This window comes from Salvelinus fontinalis, unplaced genomic scaffold, assembly GCF_029448725.1.
Source record: "Salvelinus fontinalis isolate EN_2023a unplaced genomic scaffold, ASM2944872v1 scaffold_0460, whole genome shotgun sequence".
NCBI lineage: Eukaryota > Metazoa > Chordata > Actinopteri > Salmoniformes > Salmonidae > Salvelinus > Salvelinus fontinalis.
In genome coordinates, this window is record NW_026600669.1 from 106853 (window position 1) to 125347 (window position 18495).

Sequence of the window (18495 nt, forward strand, 5' to 3'; positions counted from 1 at the left end):
TGTAAATAAAGGTTAAATAAATAATAAACTGACCCCAGAACAGCCTGCCTGATTTCAGATTTCCCACTTTGCTCCAACTTGAGTTCTGTTTTACTCACAGATATAATTCAAACGGTTTTAGAAACTAGAGAGTGTTTTCTATCCAATAGTAATAATAATATGCATATTGTACGAGCAAGAATTGAGTACGAGGCAGTTTAATTTGGGAACTAAATTTTTACAAAGTGAAAACAGCACCCCCTATTGAGAAAAGGTTTTAAGAGTGTCTGGCCCAGTGCTCCAGTTGTCTTGATAGATGTGGAGAGGCAACACCTTTAGTTGCTCCACCTTTTTGATTTGCTTCCTGTCTTTAAGTTTGGTGTGGGTTTTTCTTTTGTTTGCCTCTTCTTGGGCAGATTTAGTGGGTCTCATGGTGGGTGTCTTTTATGTCCCAGTTGTTGTTACTAGTCAACTTTTAGTGGACACTGTGAGCAAAACTGCAACATTATGGTATAATACTTTTATTGGATCAAATGGTTGTTTTATGCAACAGAATAGAGGGTTCTTAGAACTATTGTGTCTGTGTGTTCTACTTAGGATGGGCCTCTGGGAGATAACACTGACAGGAGATTTCCAATGTTTTTTGGGTGATAAAACCTAAAGAGACCACATTCCAGAGCATGAGTTAATGTTTCAGTTCTATATGGTACCAGGGAGAGATGACCTAAGGGCCAGACCCTGGTCTCTACACAAATAGTACTGTTTTTACAGCAGATACTGTCTGCTGAGAATTATAAGTATCTTTCATACAAATCTTAACCTTGTGACCCGTTCTATACGTTTATTGTTGGTCATGTAGGTTGAAAGGGGTGTATCTTGGCTATAAAAGACCTTTGTACTTTTGTCTCGTGGCTCTCAACAAATCTTATGGGGGTGATTTGTCGACCAGCCATCATTATCGTAGAGCACTCAATTGATTCACTTTATATGTGTGTGTTGTATTGACCTGCTCCCTTATTAATAAGTGAATAAAGATTTAGTTTAAGAATATCTCTGACTTGTGTGATAAGTTTATCTCCTCATTTGATATGAAAGAAATTAACCACATTTGGGGATGTTAATCTTGACTTGGTGACGCTCCTGATGACCTGGTAAATGGTGCACCAGGGATCCCTTTAACATGGGATCTCATGGAGACAACACTTTGGGAATGGAGCATATGGTCCCACCTTTGATCTGAGAGGCAGCTCAGGGAGACCACACTTTGGGAATGGAGCAGATGGACTCACCTTTGATCTGAGAGGCAGCTCAGGGAGACCACACTTTGGGAATGGAGCAGATGGACTCACCTTTGATCTGAGAGGCAGCTCAGGGAGACCACACTTTGGGAATGGAGCAGATGGACTCACCTTTGATCTGAGAGTCAGCTCAGGGAGACCACACTTTGGGAATGGAGCATATGGTCCCACCTTTGATCTGAGAGGCAGCTCAGGGAGACCACACTTTGGGAATGGAGCAGATGGACCCACCTTTGATCTGAGAGGCAGCTCAGGGAGACCACACTTTGGGAATGGAGCAGATGGACCCACCTTTGATCTGAGAGGCAGCTCAGGGAGACCACACTTTGGTAATGGAGCAGATGGACCCACCTTTGATCTGAGAGGCAGCGAGCCGAGTGGATACCACATCTCAAACCTAGTTTAAAAAAAAAGAGGTGAGCGAAACACGCAAAATTTAGTTTTTTAGAAAAGCCTCGTAGTGTGTATTCCTGTGTGAGGGGGGTACCTTGGAGGTGTAAACAGGGCCCAGTCAGGAGGCTCTGAGTGTGTATTCCTGTGTGGAGGAGTAAACAGGGCCCAGTCAGCTATCTGTGAACTGGATGAAAACTAGAATCTCTGTTTACTAGTTAAGACCATTTATGATATAATATAAGATAGTAAGGTGCACCTGTAATTGTTTTAAACCTGTAATTGTTTTAAACCTGGACCCCATTTTAGAAGTATTGAAAGATGTAAATGTATCAGTTGCATTATCCTAGGAAATAACCATGAAATAGAAATGTGAAATTATTCCTGCAGATTAAAATATTGTTCAAAAACAACTAATTGATTATGTATGTTTGGGAATAGCATTGTGTGACTGCGATATGAGAGTTGTGTGACTGCGTTATGAGAGTTGTGTGACTGATATGAGAGTTGTGTGACTGCGTTATGAGAGTTGTGTGACTGATATGAGAGTTGTGTGACTGCGTTATGAGAGTTGTGTGACTGATATGAGAGTTGTGTGACTGTGATATGAGAGTTGTGTGACTGTGATATGAGAGTTGTGTGACTGTGATATGGGAGTTGTGTGACTGTGATATGGGAGTTGTGTGACTGCGATATGAGAGTTGTGTGACTGCGTTATGAGAGTTGTGTGACTGTGATATGTGAGTTGTGTGACTGTGATATGAGAGTTGTGTGACTGTGATATGGGAGTTGTGTGACTGCGATATGAGAGTTGTGTGACTGCGTTATGAGAGTTGTGTGACTGCGATATGTGAGTTGTGTGACTGTGATATGAGAGTTGTGTGACTGTGATATGAGAGTTGTGTGACTGTGATATGAGAGTTGTGTGACTGTGATATGAGTTGTGTGACTGTGATATGTGAGTTGTGTGACTGTGATATGAGAGTTGTGTGACTGTGATATGAGAGTTGTGTGACTGTGATATGAGAGTTGTGTGACTGTGATATGAGAGTTGTGTGACTGTGATATGAGTTGTGTGACTGTGATATGTGAGTTGTGTGACTGCGATATGAGAGTTGTGTGACTGTGATATGTGAGTTGTGTGACTGCGTTATGAGAGTTGTGTGACTGAGTCTTAATCAGAAGTTTGGATAGTAACATAGAGATCTATAGTTCCTCACAGAGATCTATAGTTCCTCACAGAGATCTATAGTTCCTCACAGAGATCTATAGTTCCTCACAGAGGTCTATAGTTCCTCACAGAGGTCTATAGTTCCTCACAGAGGTCTATAGTTCCTCACAGAGATCTATAGTTCCTCACAGAGGTCTATAGTTCCTCACAGAGATCTATAGTTCCTCACAGAGATCTATTTTTCCTCACAGAGATCTATAGTTCCTCACAGAGATCTATAGTTCCTCACAGAGATCTATTTTTCCTCACAGAGATCTATAGTTCCTCACAGAGATCTATAGTTCGTCATATAGAAATATTCTGAATCAGATGATTGACATGTGGATAATAAGCTTTGAAAGAACGTTCTGTTACTTCACTGCCATCATAGAAGATCACGGGGTGGTATTGAGAGGGGATGATAGTTTAGAAAGCAGCGGAAGGTCTATAGTTCCTGGGAGGCTTGATTTTGCCGTGGTCTCTGGGAGGTTAGAGAACCATTGAATTCCAGTCATTGTCCGGGAAACAAACATATATTTTTTGGGTTCCGCTGTGAGTATGTTTGGAGAGCTGCTTCGTAGCTATGGAGAGTCCTTGAAAAAGCAAATGGAATGGTTGTCATGAGTACCTGAGAATTTCTTACGTTTTATATGGATTCTGTGAATATATGTAACGGTCGTCATAGTCGTTCTCCTCATGGATCGGAACAACACGCAGAGTGGGTAGTGCTCATGATAATTTATTAAATCGAAACTGAACACTAACATGAAACAAAATAACAAAATGAATACAACCGACAACAGTCCCGTGTGGCACGAATACAAACACGGAAACAAACACCCACAAAACACACGTGAAACCCAGGCTGCCTAAGTATGATTCTCAATCAGGGACAACGATTGACAGCTGCCTCTGATTGAGAATCATACCAGGCCGAACACAAACATCCCAACATAGAAAATCACACATAGACAAACCCACCCAACTCACGCCCTGACCAACTAAATAAATACAAGACAAAAGAAAACAGGTCAGGAACGTGACAATATATGAAAATAAGATGAATTGTATGTGTGTATAATCGATTACTAGAGATTTGATAAAGTAATACTGGGAATATAATTAGATAAAATTTAAACAACCCATATGTAGACGAATGTAGGTTTTGAGTTGGTATCTTTAATGGATCATTTGATAAAGATGAGGTTTAAGCATTATTAAACTGTCTACAAAGTCTGGGCAGTTGTCTCAAACTGATGGGAGTGTGTCCACTTTAAAGATGAAACTATAAAACGCTTATTGGATTTTCTCCGTCCGGGTACTACATTTGAAATAAACTGCACTTAAGTCCTGAAAATTTAGGGGGGGGGGGGGGTTCTTCCCAATATGAGAGGAGTTGCTATATTTATTGAATAAACCTTTTTCCATAAAGTTAGAGTGAACCCCACCTTCTAAGAAGTTCTTTGAAGAACCTCTTGGGGCTGTTTTTCATTGACCAAGAACCCTACGATTCTTAGGGGATCTGAGAACAACTCCAGTTGAACCCTTCATTTTTAGAGTTGTAGTCGGCTCTATTTACTCTCAGATTCAACACATGCTGATTAGCATCAACGATCAAGTCAGCTGCTGCTGCTCCAATACAGTATGAGGTGAGACGGTGAACTGATGTTGAACCGGGCAGTCAGCTGCTGCTGCTCCAATACAGTATGAGGTGAGACGGTGAACTGATGTTGAACTGGGCAGTCAGTCATTCATTCTGTACTATGAGTCTATCAAATCAAATTGTATTAGTCACATGCGCCGAATACAACAGGTGTAGTGAAATGCTTACAGTGAATCCTTAGAGTGAAATGCTGACTTACAAGCCCCTAACCAACAATGCAGTTTTAAAAAGTACAAATAAGAATAAGAAATAAAAGGAACAAGTAATTAAAGAGCAGAAGTTAAATATCAATAGCTAGACTATATACAGGGGGTACCGGTACAGAGTCAATGTGAAGACTATATACAGGGGGTACCGGTACAGAGTCAATGTGGAGACTATATACAGGGGGTACCGGTACAGATTCAAAGTGGAGGCTATATACAGGGGGTACTGGTACAGAGTCAATGTGGAGACTATATACAGGGGGTACTGGTACAGAGTCAATGTGGAGACTATATACAGGGGGTACCGTTACAGAGTCAATGTGGAGACTATATACAGGGGGTACCGTTACAGAGTCAATGTGGAGGCTATATACAGGGGGTACCGGTACAGAGTCAATGTGGAGACTATATACAGGGGGTACCTGTACAGAGTCAATGTGGAGACTATATACAGGGGGTACCGTTACAGAGTCAATGTGCGGGGGCCCAGGTTAGTCGAGGTAATATGTACATGTAGGTAGAGTTATTAAAGTGACAATGCATAGATCATAACAGAGTGTGTGGGGGGGCCCTTCCTCTGACACCGCCTGGTATAGAGGTCCTGGATGGCAGGAAGCTTGGCCTCAGTGATGTACTGGGCTGTACGCACTACCCTCTGTAGTGCCTTGTGGTTGGAGGCCAAGCTGTTGGTATACCAGAAAGTGATGCAACCAGTCAGGATGCTCTCGATGGTGCAGCTGTAGAACCTTTTGAGGATCTGAGGACCCATGCTAAATCTTTTCAGTCTCCTGAGGGGGAATAGGTTTTGTCGTGCCGTCTTCACGATTGTCTTGGTGTGCTTGGACCGTGATTAGTTTGTTAGTGATGTGGACACCAGGGAACTTGAAGCTCTCAACCTGCTTCACTACAGCCCCGTCGATGAGAATGGGGGCGTGCTCGGTCCTCTTTTTCCTGTAGTCTACAATCACCTACTTTGTCTTGGTCACGTTGAGGGAGAGGTTGTTGTCCTGTTACCACACAGCCAAGTCTCTGACCTCCTCCCTATAGGCTGTCTCCTCGTTGTTGGTGATCACTGTTGTGGCATTGGCAAACTTAATGATGGTGTTGGAGTCGTGCCTGGCCATGCAGTCATGAGTGAACAAGGAGTACAGGAGGGGGCTGAGCACGCACCCCTGAGGGGCCACTGTGTTGAGGATCAGCATGGCGGATGTGTTGTTACCTACCCTTAAAAATCATGAGCTGGCGCACACCCAGAAAAATTGTTTGTGTGGAGGTGCTGACTAACGGCGAATAAACTATAAACTATCAAAATAAAGAAAGTCTCACACTCCACGTATAAACTCCCAGCAATTGAATGGGTATTTACCAACATTTCGGCATCACTGTGCCTTCCTCAGGGTGATGTCATGAATACTTGAACCAGGTTATGTAGACAAACAGTGCAATTAGTGTAACCAATGATAATAGTGAGGGGTGTGTCATAATGATTAAGGTAATTAAAATTAATTAGTGAAACTGTTAAAAAAATACTATAAAATAGTATATGGCATATTAAATATATTACTCTATTGTTATCATATAGAAACATCATGGAATATTGTACATCATATGAAACATTGTTTCATTCAATTTCACATAAGGATATTTCATATTTAAAAGTACAGAAGTCAGAACCCATCACCTGCTATGTAAAAGAGACAGAAGAATGCACAATGGTCAATGCTACCCGGGATCCTTGGGACAACGCTACCTAAACCCTTAATAAACCATTTTAAATGTCAACTTCTGTTTGTAGCGTGGTTCGTTCTGCGTTGTGTACGGTCTACCCGCAACCCCTACCGTAACCATTTTAAATGTCAAAGGCCCATCCTGGTAGATCTGAACCTAATGCAGCTTGGAGTGATCAGATGACAGAAGTCACATGTAGGTGCCAGGTGTAACTGAGGCCATAGATGCTCCATATCCATTACTTTGAGTGTTTTATATAATATGACAAATGTGTTTCTTTCTGTGTGGCAGGGGCAGTCAAGAAATGGAACGGCAAGGCCACAGAACATGACATAAGCAGAGCTGTGGGAGACCACCTCAAGCCCCTGGTAGAGCCGGGAGTGGTGTTTACCACTCCACCATGCCTTCAGTAGGCTGGAAAAGTGGGATTGATCTGTTTGATCCATGTATTAGTTTCAGTTTTCAGAAGTTGAATCCTTTAACATATTGTTGATTTCAACAAATGGACTGGGTTGGTTGAAAAGTGATACTGAACATACATACCATAGTGGAAGACATACTGAATTTACACTAAGATGGACCAAGATATGTGTTGCTTTGGCAAGAGTCTGTTGATTTGGTCAGTCATTGGGTTCATTTGTTTTGCAATATGTTCAAATCAAGCTTTATTTATACAGCACATTTCAGACATGGATGCAACACAATGGCTTCACAGGAAAAAAACAATGAAAATAAACAGAAATATTGAGGATAAAAAACAGAATAACTGAAAAACTAATGAGCATTCTAAGTAAATGTCATCGATTAAAATATGAACAATTCACTGCAATATCCAACCCAAAATATCATGTCTTACTCCATTGTTTGATGTTACGTTCTCCAGCAAGAAAACCAACATTTTTCCTCAAACAGAAGATGGAATTAACAAAGAATCACTGATAACAACCACAACTAAACAGGTTCTAGGAGGGGCTCTGAAAGACACTATGGGGGTGTCCACTGGAAGTTTACTAGTAACAACAACTGGGACATAAAAGACACCCACCATGAGACCCATTAAATCTGCCCAAGAAGAGGCAAACAAAAGAAAAACCCACACCAAACTTAAAGCTAGGACACAAACCAAAAAGGTGGAGCAACTAAAAGGTGTTGACTCTCCACATCTATCAAAACAACTGGAGCACTGGCCCAGACACTCTTAAATAGAACCTGGACCAGCTCAGGTGAAATACCTTCCCACTAACGAGATGGACAAGCCAGCACAGGTGTAACACATACTTACTAACGAGGTGACACCAATCAGTGCGTCCTACGTGCCAACGAGCTAGACGTGCTAACGAGCTATACATGCTAACAAGCTATATGGGCGAGTCCAACCTCAAAACATAAATGGAAAAACCAAAGCCTGTAACACCTTCCCCCTTAAGACAACAAATATATCCTATATTTTTGTTGGACAAGTTTGCTCACCACCAACAGAAAACAATTTCCATTTCACATTATAATCAACTAAAATGCTTCACCAATATAAACATGGTGTCTACTGGCAGTCAACAATTAAAAACAAGAAAAAACACATATTTCTAATTAATAATATACAATCGTATAATAATATCGTATCTTTTCTCCTTTTTCTTTCTATAGACTCTCGTCTTCCTAAAACTCATTAGCTTCTAGAACTCTCTTCTTCCTAAAACCCACTAGCTTCTAGAACTCTCGTCCCCTTGGAACGAGCCCAAACAAAACTCATCTCCCATACGGAAAATCGTGCAGTCAAAATGAATTGTGATCCATGGCAACTCACTGGCAAAACACAAATCTTTTTGACTGCCCATTCTTGAGACAATCAGCAACCAAGTTGTCCTTACCACGGACGTGTCTGATTTCAAGAGGAAACTCCTGCAATATCCGTAGTAACTTTCCACCTCACTGCAGAGCTTCTCTCTCTTTTCAGGGTTCACTCGATAGGCATGTTGTTGGATCGGGGCCCAGTCCCCAATGTCATGCTCTAGTACATTTGGGTTGGCACATCTGAGAATGAACCCTGCTATTCTAAAAGAAGGGCAACAATGTCAATATATTTATACCCGAAAATTGTCAGTTGATTGCATAAATAATTATGATTACTAAAAGTTACATGAATTGTAAACATGAATTACCAAAACCAAATGTACACCCCATTGATAATATGTATTGTCAAAAAATTCACTTAATGGTAATATTTGATTGCATAGTCTTATTTTCAACAACTTTTCAATTACACTGTGCTAGGTGGGATAGCCTCAATGTCAAAACACAGTTTTAACGTGTCCAAATCAATAACCAATATGCAGAAACAGTTTGGGATAAATTGAAAACCTAAACATAACATGTGCTATTTACACAAACATCTGCCACAATAATCATATTTCCAGAAAAGTTGTTTTGACAAGTAGCAATAAATCACTGATATCAATTAGGGGGGAAATCCGGTTGTACGTGATGTTGGAATGCATTTAAATGTAGGGGTCGCTAAACAAAGGAACGCAACACTAATTTGTCATAACTCATCGATATCATGCTAAAATCATTTATGTGACAGGAGGGAGATGAGGTTGCACGTCCTGCTAAAACTAACAGCTCAAAAACCACACAGAATCTGGGAATAATGTGTCCTTACTAAATCACATAAATAGTACTCTTCCAATTCAGAGCCTGGATTTTCCCCCTGAGGCTAATATCCATATCATGTTGAAATCAATAGAACAGGGGACAAACGTTTAGGGTTCTACATTGTGACATCATTAAAATACTCCTACTACAATGTTAAAACATTCTACATTGTGACATCATTAAAATACTCCTACTACAATGTTAAAACATTCTACATTGTGACATTAATTCATTGATATCATGAAACAACTGCTTCATGTATTTTCTGATGTTTAGTCAGAGATCTTTTATCAGATTACCTCTGGTCACAGCTAAGAGGTTTCTCTCCTGTGTGTATTCTCTGGTGTTGTTTGACTGAGTAAAACTCTTCCCATATTGATCACAGCTATAAGATTTCTATTATGTGTGTTTTCTCTGGTGTACATTCAGCTGCCCAGATGTAGCAAAACTCTTCACACATTGATTACAGCTATAAGGTTTATCTCCTGTGTGTGTTCTCTGGTGTAAAGTCAGAGAGCCAGATGTAGTAAAACTCTTCCCACATTCATCACAGCTATACGGTTTCTCTCCTGTGTGTGTTCTCTGGTGCACTGTCAGATAGGCAGAAGTAGTAAAACTCTTCCCACATTCATCACAGCTATAAGGTTTCTCTCCTGTGTGTATTCTCTGGTGTACTGTCAGATAGCTAGATCTACCAAAACTCTTCCCACATTTAACACAGCTATAAGGTTTCTCTCCTGTGTGTGTTCTCTGGTGTAAAGTCAGATTTCTAGATGTAACAAAACTCTTCCCACATTGATCACAGCTATAAGGTTTCTCTCCTGTGTGTGTTCTCTGGTGTGTAGTCAGACTGCTAGATGTAGTAAAACTCTTCCCACATTGACCACAGCTATAAGATTTCTCTCCTGTGTGTATTCTCTGGTGTACTGTCAGATAGCTAGATCTATCAAAACTCTTCCCACATTGAACACAGCTATAAGATTTCTCTCCTGTGTGTATTCTCTGGTGTACTGTCAGATAGCTAGATCTACCAAAACTCTTCCCACATTGAACACAGCTATAAGGTTTCTCTCCTGTGTGTATTCTCTGGTGTACTGTCAGATAGCTAGATCTACCAAAACTCTTCCCACATTGAACACAGCTATAAGGTTTCTCTCCTGTGTGTGTTCTCTGGTGTATTGTCAGATCTCCAGATTGACTAAAACTCTTCCCACATTGATCACAGCTATAAGGTTTCTCTCCTGTGTGTGTTCTCTGGTGCACTGTCAGATAGGCAGAAGTAGTAAAACTCTTCCCACATTCATCACAGCTATAAGGTTTCTCTCCTGTGTGTATTCTCTGGTGTACTGTCAGATAGCTAGATCTACCAAAACTCTTCCCACATTGAACACAGCTATAAGGTTTCTCTCCTGTGTGTGTTCTCTGGTGTATTGTCAGATCTCCAGATTGACTAAAACTCTTCCCACATTGATCACAGCTATAAGATTTCTCTCCTGTGTGTGTTCTCTGATGAATTTTAATGCCTGATGAGGTGAATCTCTTCCCACAGTCAGAGCAGCAGTGAGTTCTATTCCCTGTGGATCTCTGCAGGTGTTTATTGAGGTGTTCTGATCTGGAGAGACTCTTCTCTGCCTCGTCAGCATCATGAGGTTGTTGAGGCTCCCCAAAGGATCCACGATAGTCCCGTATCTCTCCTGTGTGAACAACAAAGTCAGATGATTAAAGGCCCACAACAGTGGAAATCCACTGTAAAAGGTGATGCCAACAGCGTAGCCATGATGTTTTTGACGTCTGTAATGAATGTTAAAATTATTTGACAATTGTCTTAAAATGAGCAAGAATAGTCATATTTTAGTAGTAAGATCGATGATTGTAGACTAGAAATAAGTTATTCATGTTGTTGAAACTCTAAGCAGTGTCAGACGACTTTTGGTCTCCAATAATGGCCCCTTTCTGTGTTTAATAAAATTGCGGAACAAGGGCGATGCGCACACAATTTGATTGCAGAAACACCTCCCTGCTAATGAGGAAACCGATAGTAATGGATGTAGTATATCTGCTAATGAGGAAACCACAAGTTATGGATGTAGTATATCTGCCTGGAGCAAAAATGGTGAGCAAAGCTTTTAGTTTTTCACAATGTATTCTGAATGTGAATGGGGGAAAACTCCGGGGAGTAACCTCTATTTCCAGGTTGATTATGAGTACATTTCACACTACTTTGGATTATAATTGTAAGGCTTGTTTGAATGTCCAGTTTAATATGTTTGAAGATTTATAAGTAATTATTGAAGAACCACGTTAATGACAGTATCCATTTGGGTGTTGTCAATAAAGTAAAGATTTTATTTGTATATTTCTCATATATATAGCAAAGCAGACCGACAAAAAAAACAACAGAGTTACACGTGGGATAAACAAAAGTACAGTCAATAACACAATAGAAAAATCTATATACAGTGTGTGCAAATGGAGTAAGGAGGTAAGGCAATAAATAGGCCATAAAAGTGAAGTAATTACAATTTAGCAAATTAACACTGGAGTGATAGATGTGCAGATGATGATGTGCAAGTAGAAATACTGGTGTGCAAAAGAGCAAAAAAGTAAATAAAAACATGGGGATGGGGTAGGCAGTTGGATGGGCTATTTACAGATGGACTGTGTACAGCCGCAGCGATCGGTAAGCTGCTCAGATAGCTGATACTTAAAGTTAGAGAGGGAGATTTAAGTCTCCAACTTCAGCGATTTTTGCAATTCGTTCCAGTCATTGGCAGCAGACAAGTGGAAGGAAAGGCGGCCAAAGAGGTGTTGGTTTTGGGGATGACCAGTGAGATATAACTCCTGGAGCACGTGCTATGGGTGAGTGTTGCTATGGTGACCAGTGAGCTGAGTGAAGGCGGCCTAGCAAAGACTTATAGATGACCTGGAGCCAGTGGGTTTGGCGACGAATATGTAGTGAGGGCCAGCCGACGAGAGCATACAGGTCGCAGTGGTGGGTGGTATATGGGGCTTTGGTGACAAAACGGATGGTACTGTGATAGACTGCATCCAGGTCGCTGAGTAGAGTGTTGGAGGCTATTTTGAAAATGACATCGCTGAAGTCAAGGATCGGTAGGTTAGTCAGTTTTACAAGGGTATGTTTGGCAGCGTGAGTGACGGAGGCTTTTGCTGCGGAATAGGAAGGCGATTCTAGATGTAATTTTGGATTGGAAATGCTTAATATTAGTCTGGAAGGAGAGTTTACAGTCTAGCCAGACACCTAGGTATTTATAGTTGTCCATATATTCTAAGTCAGAACCGTCCAGAGTAGTGATACTGGACGGGCGGTTACGGGCAGCGGTTGGTTAAAGAGCATACATTTAGTTTTACTAGCGTTTAAGAGCAGTTGGAGGTCACGGAAGGAGTGTTGTATGGCATTGAAGCTCGTTTGGAGGTTTGTTAACACAGTGTCCAAAGAAGGGCCAGATGTATACAGAATGGTGTCGTCTGCATAGAGGTGGATCAAGGATTCACCCGCAGCAAGAGCAACATCATTGGTATATACAGAGAAAAGAGTCGGTCCGAGAATTGAACCCTGTGGTACCTCCATAGAGACTGCCAGAGGTCCGGACAACAGGCCCTCCGATTTGACATACTGAACTCTTGTTTGATAAGTAGTTGGTGAACCAGGTATGGCATTGAAGTTCATTTGGAGGTTTGTTAGTTTGTTATTTGGTGAACCAGGTGAGTCAGTCATTTTGAGAAACGAAGGCTGTTGAGTCTGCCGATAAGAATACGGTGATTGACAAAGTCGAAAGCCTTGGCCAGGTTGATGAAGACGGCTACACAGTACTGTCTTTTATCGATGGCTGTTATGATATCCTTTAGTACCTTGAGCGTGGCTGAGGTGCACCGTGACCAGCTCGGAAACTGGATTGCACAGCGGAGAAGGTACGGTAGGATTCAAAATGGTCAGTGATCTGTTTGATAATTAACTTGACTTTCAAAGACTTTAGAACGGCAGGGCAGGATGGATATAGGTCTGTAATAGTTTGGGTCTAGAGTGTCAACCCCTTCGAAGAGGATTAAAAGCGTGCAAAAAGTAAACTGCCTGTTACTCAGGCGCAGAAGCTAGGATATGCATATAACATGTAGATTTTGATATAAAACACTCTACGGTTTCCAAAACTGTTAAAATAATGTCTGTGAGTATAACAGAACTCATATGGCAGGCAAAAACCTGAGGAAATCCAACCAGGAAGTTGGAGATTGAGGGTTGTAGTTTTTCAATTTAATGACTTACTAATATACTGTGTCTATGGGGTCACTTCCCACGCCTTCCAGCAGATGTCAACAGTCTTTAAAATGTTGTTTGAGGCTTCCATTGTGGAAAATGAGAGAATAAGAGCTGTTTGACGAGGGGGCTTCCTGAAGAACATTGGTGCACTCTCGCGCATTCCCGTGATGCTCGCCTTACTTTCTTTTTCTTCTGTAATTCTTCTGTAATACGCAATTGTCCGGTTGGATTATTATTGAAGATTTTTGATAAAAATATCCTAAAGATTGATTGTAAACAACGTTTGACATGTTTCTACGAACTTTGATGGTACTTTTTTGACTTTTCGTATTGATGTTCTGAGCGTGCCTGGTGCATTTGGAATAGTGAAGGGAACACCTGAACAAAACGGAGGATTTTGGACATAAATATGGACTTTATCGCACAAAACTAACATTTCTTGTGGAACTGAGAGTCTTTCGAGTGCATTCCACCGAAGATCAGCAAAGGTAAGTGAAGATTTATAACGCTGTTTCTGACTTTTGTTGATTCCACAACATGGCTGGTAACTGTATGGCTTGCTTTGTCTCTGAGCGCTGTACTCAGAATATTGAACAATGTGCTTTTGACGCTTTTTTGAAATCTGACACAGCGGATGCATTAAGAACAAGTTTATATTTAATTCCATGTAAAACACTTATATCTTTTATCAACGTTTATGATGAGTATTTCTGTCATTTGATGTGGCTCTCTGGAATTTCACAGGAGAGTTTTGGAGGCAAAGTATTTCTGAACATAACGCACCAATTTAAACTGAGGCTTTTGGATATAAATATGAACTTTATCGAACAAAACATACATGTGTAACATTGAGTCCTGGGAGTGTCATCTGAAGCAGATCGTCAAAGGTTAGTGATTCATTTTAGCTGTATTTATGTTTTTTGTGACGCCTCTCCTTGCTTGTAAAATGGCTGTGTGGTTTTTCTTGTCCTGGCACTGTCCTAGCATAATCTAATGGTGTGCTTTCGTCGATAAGCCTTTTTGAAATCGGACACTGTGGTTGGAATAACGAGAAGTGTTTCTTTAAAATGGTGTATAATACTTGTATGTTTGAGAAATTTGAATTATGAGATTTTTGTTGTTTTGAATTTGGCGTCCTGCTATGTCAATGGCTGTGGTCGAGTTGGGACGCTAGCGTCCCACATACACAAGAGAGGTTAACCAAGTTTAATTCATCCCAAAGGGTCGTTAGAGCTGTAATTCAGACAACATGTTCTCACCATCACAAGTATTTATACCCCACTTTGGACAATCCTCCTCTCCAATCCTTACATCTTCTGTGTCGACAGGAAGAGGGTAACAGGATACTAAACCCTTATTACTCCCTTCAGGGGATCTGACCTGACCTCAACCCTTCCTTCACCCAATCCACAGATGTCCATCCGCTTCCCCTATAGCAATCCTGTGATCTCCTCCCGTCCACCAAGCACATTCCACAGCCACTCTGTCTTTCTACAGATCTCACTCCTTTATATACTCTGCGTCTGATCTATCATGTCTTTAATATCTCAATGTTCAAAGTTTAGCCCGAATCCAGTCATAAAGTTACACTCCCTTTCAGTCAGTCAACTTCAGTAAAACATACCATGGGAAAATACAATCATTCCCCAACCGACCCAAACGGATACTAAATTAAACAGCCCCTGTCAGATCACCCAGACCTGACCCCGCAAGATGCGTCAGTTTAGTCAATTTATTCATTGTCTTTTGTTTGAAACACTCCTATCAATGTTGAGTAAGGACGCACACCTAACTACGCATATAGAAGTAAGACTAGTCTACCTGGCCTGTGTGCAAATGTAGGCCTATAAATGTGCCCATTTGAGGATGTCTGATAGTATTTCTCATTGTCTTAACGCACCACCACTAATGAGCTGTGGAGCTTCTCAAAGTATTTTTTTTCTTCGCCTCAAACAGCAAGTAAACAAAGTCTAATCAAAATCAATTGCATACGACAATAGTTCCTCAAGTATTTTCGTAAAATATTTCCACTCGGCATGAAAGGAAAAAATGTAATTCTCTGATCCAGTGGAAATGTAATAAAATACCCGATTACTTCTTATCTTTTGCACAAATAGCCTACAGCTGTGTCTGTCCCAAACTCACTGGCGCAGGAAACTGAGGGCCCAGAATATTTTAGACAATGTCGCAAGCTTGCCATCACAAGTTTCGGGGGACCAAGTTGATAGTTGATACAATGTTTCAAGTTTGTTGTAGACAGGCCATGAGCAGCCAATGTGATTTCTAGGATATTTATTTTTATCAGGATATTTTCTACCTGCAGAATGCAATGTTTTTATTTGTTATGTCGGCTATTTTTTTTTACATAGTTGGCAATAAAAGTTACTTTTAGATTTGTAAAATTTTCATTTAGATTTAGATAGAATGTAGATTAATCACAGACAATGATTTTCTGATACTATTATAAATTAAATGAAACTGTTCCACAAAAATGTGCATATGAAAATCATAACTGGCACGCAGATCGGTAGAAATGGTCAGATACATTGTCTCTAAATGGAAAAGTTTGACGACCGCTGGTGTAGTTAATTACTGAAAACTTCAGGAGCATAACGACAGTATTTACAAAGTCCAGCAGCGGGAGGGAAGAGTTTTTCTCGGTTATATTGATGACTGGCTCCCTCGAGTAACTTGTGTATCTGTAATTATTTAATCAAACAGCATCCTTAAAGCATCAGACAACTTAAAGCAACAACTTTGAGAAGGGTTTAAAACAAAGGTTTCAAACCAATTCATGAATGTAATTGCATCTAGGTATGTCTTGCCTTTAATGTAAGGGCATGAAAAAAAATGGCTGAATATTATACAATGACTTATCAACAGCTCTAATAATTTGACCCCCACAGGAAATCTACACGGGCAATTCTAGAATATACTATATATCCTAGAAACCTGGTTAAACTATCACTATGACATCATGGATGAATTCTAGAATATACTATATAGCCTAGAAACCTGGTTAAACTATCATTACAACATCATGGATGAATTCTAGAATATACTATATATCCTAGAAACCTGGCTAAACTATCATTATGACATCATGGATGAATTCTAGAATATACTATATATCCTAGAAACCCGGTTAAACTATCATTATGACATCATGGATGAATTCTAGAATATACTATATATACTAGAAACCTGGTTAAACTATCATTATGACATCATGGATGAATTCTAGAATATACTATATATACTAGAAACCTGGTTAAACTATCATTATGACATCATGGATGAATTCTAGAATATACTATATATACTAGAAACCTGGTTAAACTATCATTATGACATCATGGATGAATTCTAGAATATACTATATATCATAGAAACCTGGTTAAACTATCATTATGACATCATGGATGAATTCTAGAATATACTATATAGCCTAGAAACCTGGTTAAACTACCATTATGACATCATGGATGAATTCTAGAATATACTATATAGCCTAGAAACCTGGTTAAACTACCATTATGACATCATGGATGAATTCTAGAATATACTATATATCCTAGAAACCTGGTTAAACTATCATTATGACCTCATGGATGGCCAGTCTTTGTATTCATAGTGTAGTGAATTCAGGGGATAGCCTGAAGGTTGCTACAATGGTTTTCTTTATGAATTTGAGAGTGGTTACATTTCTCCAGCCCCCATCCCTCAGTTTCTGAGCAGCCATTTTGTTGCGGTTTTTAAAAAATCATTCCACCACTGTTTTGATAATAAGAGAAATGTAACTACTTTCAAATTCATAGAGAGACCATCCATGATATCAACATTATAGTTTTAACCATGTTGAGGCGATAGTGTTGGTTTACATTGTTTCTAAACATTGGAGTAAAAAAAGCTTATTTGGGGTTCTGATAGGGTAAACAGTTGAACTAAGCTCATGAGGCATGTGTTATATTCTTCAAGAATTAATGGCTATATATAAATAATTTAAAAGTCCAAAAATGGATGTAGCAATTGCATATTTCCCCTTTAACGCCACACATCAGTTCAACAACTGCTGAGTTTGGTATTTAAGACAGTACTTACTAGTATTAATCAGGACGCTGTTAAACAAAACCATCTTACGGCTAATTTCATCGTTGGATGCCTTAAGATGCGTTTGGGAAACCGGCCTCAGACATCCAGTTTCCTCCTCGTTCTCCTTTTTCGATGTAATCTCCCCTTCCTCCTCTTTCACTCCAAATACGGCATCATCCCCTTTCTCTTCCTCTTCTTTTACTGTAACACCCTCTTCCTCTTTCACTCGGAACGCATCTTCCTCTTCTTTCACTGTAAGAGCCTCATCCTCTACTTCTTGTTTTACTGTGATTTCCTCCTCTTCCTTCTCCTCTTTCACCGGAAAGATCAGAGCTTCTTTCTCCGTCCAGCAGATATTATCTTTAGCAGGAGAAGAGTAGCTTAGTGACCGCATGGTCGGGGATGTTAGCTAGCTAGGCTAATGCTAACTTAACCAGCCCGCCAGCTGACTAATAACAACAACACCGTAAATATTAAATTAAATCGGATAACTAACCAAGACGACAGAAGTGGTTTTAAAACACAGTGGCTAATAAAAAAAACGAAAGCATCTAAAGAGCTTTATTGGTTCGGCTATTGTGTCCAGCAAGCTACCGAGGTGTCTGACTAACTATTGCTGCTGCTGAAAGAAGCGTTCCGTCCACTAAATTATACGTCACACCAACAGCGTCGCCTTAAATTCCCACACTGCTGACTGGATTGGGTAGTTGAGTAAAATGTATATTTAATTTTCAGACAAAAAGTTAAAGGGTAGGAACCAGAGACGTCGCTAGAACTAAAATATTAATTAGCCCCCCCCTGAATAAATCAATATCAGTCTATATATTTTTTCTGTGATTTATTTTTTTTGTCAACCATTCCATCGAATCTTAAACTTCTTACCGGGCCGGCACTAGGACCGGGGGAGGCTGCTGCTGCTGCACTAGTGATTGTTAGACTTTCTTCAGCAAAGATGGCTGAAAGAAATACTTCGAGAGAGGGGTACCACTACACAGAACTGG

At 40.2% G+C, this 18495-nt stretch overlaps 1 protein-coding gene across 1 annotated transcript; it reads right to left on the bottom strand.

The window, feature by feature from the left end:
* Positions 1 to 7106: 7106 nt before the first annotated feature.
* Positions 7107 to 18126, bottom strand: LOC129846154 (zinc finger protein 883-like). Its single transcript, XM_055914107.1, has 2 exons — positions 17504 to 18126; positions 7107 to 10820 (listed from the first exon to the last, which is right to left on the bottom strand). Exons 1-2 carry the CDS (start codon positions 17886 to 17888, stop codon positions 9526 to 9528), a joined length of 1680 nt encoding a protein of 559 aa, XP_055770082.1. The 5' UTR covers positions 17889 to 18126; the 3' UTR covers positions 7107 to 9525.
* Between the last annotated feature and the right edge of the window lie 369 nt (positions 18127 to 18495).